Here is a 7,647-nt window from a genome sequence, read left to right on the forward strand (position 1 = left end):
GGCAGGGCAGGTAGGGATGCAGCTAGCTTGAGGAAGCTGCTGAAAGTTGGGGGGTAGCACAGGGGTTTCCCAAGGGGTCCTTGATTTATCTACAGCCCTGACTTTTGGGCTGGTGGAGATTGAGCATCAAGCGAAGCCACTTATACTCTCAAGCCTTGGGTGGGATCAGGCTCCAACCTCATGCCTCAGACCAGCGCTCACCTGGCCCGGGGCTGGAAAGCAGGCCAGAGGGCTAGACTAAGATTCAGGCAGCAGGCCAACAGGCCCCCCTCTCTCTTCATTTCTTTTTAAATGCCACCCCCCACCCCCTGGAGACTCAGTTGAGGAGGTGACCTCCCGTCCTCCTGTTCTCCCTCCTCTGGGTACACAACCAGAGGGAACAGATCGAAATAGCAACAGCAGTGGCGGGGATGTAGGGCAGACCAGAAAGACAGTGCTGAGCCCCCAGGGTCCCTGGTGTCCTAGGATCAAGGCTCAGATAGTTTGGAACCTGAGCCTTGCTTTCAGATTTTTTTTTAAAAATATGTGGACTTTAAAAAAAATCTTATTCTCATGCAGTGGTCTAAACTCTAGAGGTGATGATCAGGGTGGGTGGGCTGGGGCCGCAGGTCTGTCTGACCTGTCCTCTTTTTCTCCATGTTTGCAAACCCAGGATTAAATTAATTTTGTCATAGCTGATCTTTCTTCAAGGACCTAGAAGTCCCCCGAGAAGTAGATCCACCTTCCTCTCTGGGCTCATCTTCTTTAAGAGGGAAGTCCTCCTGGAGTTTAACCCATGGAGTTTAACCCTCCTGGAGTTTAACCACACTTGCCTCATTGTAGAATAACAGTTTGCCATCTCTGTCCTGTAGAGTCTGTTCAGAGTCTGGGGTAGACTCTGTATTTTAATGTCGTCCTCAGGTGAGAATTCTGAAGAAGCAGGTACAGGAAGTTTGGGTCTCATGTCCTTGTAGCTGCCCGGCAGCTTGTTCTGTTGCAGCCCAGAAAGAGGACCCACTCCTCTCCTCCTGAAGCCTCTCCTGGACCCAGCAGCCCTTCTCAGAGGAGAGTGGGGGTAACCAAGGCCTATGGAGGGGAGGAAGAAGGTGGCCCAGCCAGAAACAGGAACAATGCCCTGGATTCCTGGTTTTTGCAGCTCTCAGGGCATTTGGAGTCACTGGTTTCCCCCCTCCCCACACCAAGCAGAGGTGACTGTGGGTGGCTACCTAGACTAGGTGGGGCCTGGGGCAGAGAGTGGAAGGGGGGTGAGCTGGACCACAGCTCTTTGCATACAACCTCTGCCCTTCCCAGCGGTTGGGTAGGAAGCGACTGGGAAACCTGGGTTGGCTCCTAGCCATTGTAAATGGGGGAGGGATAGAGATGGAGCACAAAAGGGGTCTCCTCATTTCACAAAAGAGAAACAGACCCAATACAAGGCAGAGGGGAGTGGGGCTGGCCTGGCCAGTGCAGTCAGGAGGCCTGGCCTAGACTGACACAAGGCCACACAGAAAGTTGGGCAGAGTGGGGCCTGACCCGCCTCGCCATGCTCTCTCCACAGTGCTCCCCAGGGGCTTCCTCTGAGTCCCTCCTCAAGCCTGGCGAGCTGTGGTGGGGATCTGGATGTGGAGGGGAACCCCAAATCTTTTCCTCCTCCCTCCTGGCACAGCCAGAGTGCTGGGCACTACAGAGGCAGCCTGGTCTCCCTAAGGCTCTCAGGTGGCGCTGCACTCGCCCAGCACCCTGGACAGCGCCTCACTCTGGGCCTCCTATGGCTGATGTCTCTAAGATCCGCTTTGGCTTCCCTGGGGTGGACCCACCTCTGACTGAGCTGACTGAACTGCACTTCTGTTGACTTCCTTGCTTCCTCTCCTAATGCCCCATAAGGGTAGCCTCCAGCCCAGTTCTCTCCTCTAACTCTAAAGATTCCCTCATCTCTGGCCCCTGGAACAAGCGCCGGGGACCTGTCAGCCAGCAGGAATGGAGGGGCCTGCAGGAGGTGCTGCCAGGGCCCAGCTCCTCCCTACCTGGATCTTCACTGGGGGACTTTGGTGAATTCTGGAGGGCACCACAGACAGAGGAGGTAACAGGGAAGACAGGAACTGAGGCACAAGGGATTGACACAGGGGTCAGGGGACAGTGAGAGGGCCTGGCCTAGGCAGGGCAGTGAGGGGGCCCTGACCTGAGCCCAGACTCCAGCTGGAAGGGTCCTGAGATCATCATGACCACCCTCCTGCCCCCAGGCAGGCTGTACCGGTACTGGTTCTGCAGGGCTTTGGATCCCCTGATCCCTGCCTGTCTGACAGACTCTGACCTCATCTCTCTGTCTTCTGCCAGGTCTACTGGAGTCCCAGGAGCAGCTGGGACAGGATGGAAGCAGTGGCTGCCATGGAGGAGGATAAGCTCCCATCCTCACTGCCTGAGGAAGGCGGTGCCACTTGGGACCCCAGCCTGGCACCTGAGGAGGAACCTGGGGTCCAGAATGGAATGGCAGCCAGTGAGGAACTGAGCAGCCGCCTCAGCAGCCCAGTGCACGAGGAGAGGGGAACCCTGGAGGATACTGAGGAGCCCACAGAGGACCCAGATGAGACTCTGTCTGCCATCAGCCTGGGCCTCTCCCTCACCAATGGCCTAACCCTGGGGCCAGATACGAACATTCTAGAAGATTCAACAGAGTCCAGGCCCTGGAGGGTTGGTGAGCTGGTGGAGGGGGAGGACATCCCCAGGAGCCTCTGTGCAGACACTGAGGACCCTCAGCTGGGGTAAGTGGGTGTCTTGGGTTGGAGCCTTACCATGTTTGGCAGCTCCAGTCCTATGTGGCCTGTGCCTAGCCCCTTATTTTTCTGGTCCCTGTTTTTATCATACATAAGATGGGACTCTCATATCCCTATTTTGTCCACCTTCTGGATGTTTGGGGAGGATAGGGTCATGAGTGGGAATTCAAAGGCTAGCAGGTTTATTGTACCCCCAGCCCTTAGCCCTGCAAGTCATCACGAGCTGATTTTGTCAGGTGCAAGGATTTTACTCCCTCCATCCTAGGCTGGCATTTGAGTTCCAATTCCTTTCAAAATGCTTTGATGGGCTGGGGTTGTGACTCAGCGGTAGAGCGCTTGCCTAGCATGTGTGAGGCACTGGGTTCAATTCTCAGCACCACATAGAAATAAATTTAATAAAATGCTTTGTTGTGCCAGGTGCAGTGGCACACACCTGTAATCCCAGTGGCTTGGGAGGCTGATACAGGAAGATCATAAGTTCAAAGCCAGCCTCAGCAAGGGCGAGGTGCTTAACAACTCAGTGAGACCCTCTTTCTAAATAAAATACAAAATGGGGCTGGGGATGTGGCTCAGCGGTTGAGTACCCCTGAGATCAAAAAACAAGCTTTGATGTGAAGGTCATCTGGGCCATGCCTCGACTTTCTGCAGATGAGAATCTACCAGTCCTGCAGCTGGCCCCAGAAAAGCAGGCTTTGTGAGGTAGCCTTCTCAGTCACCCTCATCTGAGGTTGCCATCAGAAAGTTCTACCAGGATTCCACTTCAGTCCTGCTTCCTGGAGTTGTAGCCTCATTTCCATTATCCTCAATAGGAGGTGGCAAGACTTGCAGTCTTGGGGTGCCATTGGGAGGAGGGTGGGGATTGGGCATAGGAAAGTCTAGAAGGCACCAACGAGGGCTGAGAAGAGAGCTGAGAAGAGAAGGCTTGGTGAGCACAGCTGTAGTCTCTGTCCAGAAGAGGCAAGTGTGCAGGTGTGTGTGTGCCTGGCCTACACAGGGGTGTATGCATGGGCATGTGTGAGTATGTTGACATGCATGGGCTGTGTGGTTGTGAGTGGGGGTGTTGGTGTCTGGCCTGTGCACTTGTGGGTGTGTGTTTGGGCCTGTAGTGGACGTCGGGGAGAAGTGTCTTTAGGTCTGGGTTGGCATGTGAGTACAGTACGTGGGTCTGCGAGCCCCTGTGAACTAGGTGTGCATAGCTGCAGGTTGCATCCACAGAGGGCCTAGGACAGCCACTGAAGCTAGCAGGGGTTGGCAGGAGCCTGGGGCTTCTTGGAGCACACTGTTCATATTCAGGTGACTTACTAATTTGGGGTGACTAAGGGTGGGTGCAGATGGAGGTTTGGAAATTTGCTGATGGTTTTCAAGCCTCCATCAGGGCCATTCCTCAGGTCTGCTCTGTTACATGAGCAGGTGGGAGATGGGGGGGGGTACCATTTGTGGCTCTGACAATGGCTGAGAGTCTCTCAAGGGCACGGCTCTCTCTCTCTCTCTTTTTGTATGGGGGATTGAACTCAGGGGTGCTCTACCACTAAGCCACATCCCCAGCCCTATTTTTGTATTTTATTTAGAGACAGGGTCTCACTGAGGTGCTTAGAGCCTTGCTAAGTTGCTGAGGCTGGCTTTGAACTCGATCCTCCTGCCTCAGCCTCCCAAGCTGCTGGGATGACAGGCATGGGCCACCATTCCTGGCATGGCTGTGTCTTATTTGGATGTAACTAGTACTCAGCACACTCCTGACAGAGGTGTCCTTTCTAGGCAGACCAAAGTCTAGGACGCTTTGGTTTGGGGAGTGTGGAGCTGAGGGAACATACAGTAAGCTGGAAAACAAACACAATACTACATACTGATAAGGGCTAGGGTGACAGCAGGGATCCCTGAGGATAGGGAATGGAGAGAAGGGGCCAGCATGGTGTGGGCCTGTTCCCCTCTGTATTACCCAGGGAGCGACATAAAGGCAAGCCCTGAGAGTAGAGTGGTTGGCTGAGCTAAGAACCTCCTAGGCTGTGAGAACAGCAAAATGATGACCTAGTATGACACTAGTTGTGACAGGGAGCTGTCCACATTGATCTGGGAACTCAGAGGAGCAGCCACCCAGGCCAGGCTGGGGGAAGAGACCTCATAGTCACTTATTTAGAGAAATATCGGAGGCCTACTGTGATCCAGGCTGCTGGTCAGGCCCTGAGGGTCAGGACCACATCTGTCCCTTATGCTCCTGTATTCCCAATCCCCATCCCAGCCTTGAGCCCCTAGTGCTCAGTAAGTTTTGGCTGAAAGAAAAATCAGCAGAACACAACCCATGCCTGCCCTGCTCCCAGGGAGCTCCCAGCCACCAACCCCTGTGTGGTGTACCCCTGGGCAGGATGGTGACTGGGTCCTTGCATCCCACAGGCTGGATGGCACTGGGGAGCCAGATGTGCGGGATGGCTTCAGTGCCACCTTTGAGAAGATTCTGGAGTCAGAGCTGCTGCGGGGCACCCAGTACAGCAGCCTTGACTCCCTGGACGTCCTGAGCCTCACAGATGAGAGTGACAGCTGCGTCAGCTTCGAGGCCCCCCTCACCCCCCTCATCCAGCAGAGGGCCCGTGACAGCCCCGAGCCAGGGGCTGGGATGGGTGTGGGGGACATGGGGCCTGAGGGGGACATGGGGGCAGCCGGTGGTGATGGGGAGCTGGGCAGCCCCCTGCGGCGCTCCATCTCTAGCAGCCGCTCAGAGAACGTCCTGAGCCGCCTGTCTCTCACAACGGTGCCCAATGGATTCCATGAAGACGGGCCCCAGGGTCCAGGCGGGGATGAGGAGGAAGATGAGGAGGACACAGACAAGTTGCTGAACTCAGCCAGGTGAGGCAGGCCTGGGGCTGGGGCTGGGGCTCCATCTTTGAATAGACGGAGATACTGAAACCTGGAGGGGACAAAGCATATTTGGGTGAACCAGTGTCCAAAGTCAACGAGTCCTCTCCAAGGCTGGCTTGTCCATCCTCTGCATCCAGAATTCTCACCCTGAGTTTCCATTCTGCCCTTCAGGTTTTCTCAGCTTGTAGGAGATCAGGGAGCTGTGTCATGGGCATGTGCAGTAGCTAATGATTTCTTTTGAAGGGTTGGTTCTTCTGAAAATCTAACTTGATTCTTTCCTGCTGCAGTGGAGCTTCTTCCTCTGCTCTGGCCCCTGCGTGGGTTTTTAGAGACCTGGGATTCCTTCTAGCCTTGCATCAGACCTCTGCCCCGGGGCCTCTGATCTCCCTCCTCCATCTACAGTGATCCTAGCCTGAAAGATGGCCTGTCAGACTCGGACTCAGAGCTGAGCAGCTCGGAGGGGCTGGAGCCTGGCAGCACAGACCCACTGGCCAACGGGTGCCAGGGGGTCAGCGAAGCTGCTCGCCGGCTGGCCCGCCGCCTCTACCACCTTGAGGGCTTCCAGCGCTGTGATGTGGCCCGGCAGCTGGGCAAGAAGTGAGTGGGCCTCCCACCCCTCCTACCCCATGTAAACCCGTCACCTTCTCCAGCCAGTGACTGTTTTCAGGAGTAGCTGGTATCAAGGAGCTCCCAACACCCTCAAGGACACCTCCTCCTGCCACTGTCCTCATTCCTGGCCGCGCCCTAAATCTGTTTCCTTTCTGGGCTGCTTGGGCCAGGGCTGTTGCTCTCAGCTCCCTTGGGGCTGGGGTGCAGTATATGGGATGTGGTTATGGGGTCATCATGAATGGTAGTGAGGACAGAGCAGCTGGTCAGGAGCTAGTGGCCAACCTAATGGGGCCAGGGAGAGAGGAGCACCTGGGAGAGGAATGGCAGGGGACATATCCAGACACCTGGGCTCAGGAGGGAGTTCCCAAGCCTCATGAAGCCCTACTGTCTATTGGGACCAGCTGAAGGGGCTGGAACCCCCAAGTTCAAGCCTTGGCCTTCAGCCTGGGGTGCAAAGGGAAGAGCTTGGGGCACAGTAAGGGCTATGACTGAGGAAGTCGGCTGGCACAGCCCCACGCATGTCTCACCAGTGTGGTCCCGGCTTTTTAATTCATTTTTTTGGTACCAGAGATTAAAGCCAGGGTCACTCAACCACTGAGCCACATCCCCTATTTTGTATTTTATTTAGAGACAGGGTCTCACTGAGTTGCTTAGTGTCCCACTTTTTGCTGAGGCTGGTTTTGAACTCACGATCCTCCTGCCTCCGCCTCCAGAGCCATTGGAATTACAGACGTGCGCCACCTTACCCCACTGGCCCCAGCTTTTGACCCTTCTGTCCAGAAGGCCTCCCAGCCCACTGGAAGGCTCTGAGGTGGGCAGAACAGACCTGGCTTCCGCTTGCTGCTCGAAAGGCTAAGGAAGACAGTCAGACCCTCGGCCACCAGTCAGAGCTCGCCCTTGGGGTGGCTTAGGCCCCAGGTCCTTCCCCCTCCCTCTTGCTCCTTCCCCCTCCCTCTTGCTCCTTCCGCTTCCACTCAGCCTACACTGGGCCCCCAACAACCCCAGCCTAGAAATCACAACTCAGATGCCCCCATCTTCCCTTCTGGGTTGTAGGCCCCACTCCCCTGAATGCATGGCAGCCTTTCAGTTGCCTTTCTGTGATGAGTCCCTCTCCTGTCTTTTCTGCCACTCCCTCTTTAGGCATCTGCTTACCTGCACTTAAGGGCATTTGTCTCCCAAAAGCAAAGCAAAGCTCTTCCTCCAACTTCACAGCCCACATTCTCAGGTTTTCTCCCTTAGGTGCATCTAACCTTCCCCTTCTTCTCCTCCTCACTCATCTCCTATAAATTGGTTCACCACCCCCATCTTCGGAATCTTCTCTTTTCAAGGTCACTGGTGACCTGGTGTCTTTGAATCTGGTGACCACTCCCCAGTCCACCTTCAGCAGCTTCGACACCATGGATCACTCTTTTTTCTTTCTTTCTTCCTTCTTAAAAAA

At 55.3% G+C, this 7,647-nt stretch overlaps 1 protein-coding gene across 1 annotated transcript in view; it reads left to right on the forward strand.

The window, feature by feature from the left end:
- The first annotated feature begins 1,900 nt into the window (after positions 1–1,900).
- Positions 1,901–7,647, forward strand: part of Psd2 (pleckstrin and Sec7 domain containing 2) — a 30,310-nt gene continuing 24,563 nt past the window's right edge. The window contains exons 1-4 of the mRNA XM_015477395.2: positions 1,901–2,059; positions 2,314–2,738; positions 5,139–5,588; positions 6,003–6,197. Coding sequence (XP_015332881.2) covers positions 2,347–2,738; positions 5,139–5,588; positions 6,003–6,197 — 1,037 coding nt within the window. The 5' untranslated portion in view covers positions 1,901–2,059; positions 2,314–2,346. The remainder of the gene's footprint in view (positions 2,060–2,313; positions 2,739–5,138; positions 5,589–6,002; positions 6,198–7,647) is intronic.

The sequence above is a fragment of the Marmota marmota genome, unplaced genomic scaffold, assembly GCF_001458135.2.
Source record: "Marmota marmota marmota unplaced genomic scaffold, marMar, whole genome shotgun sequence".
Taxonomy (NCBI): Eukaryota; Metazoa; Chordata; class Mammalia; order Rodentia; family Sciuridae; genus Marmota; species Marmota marmota.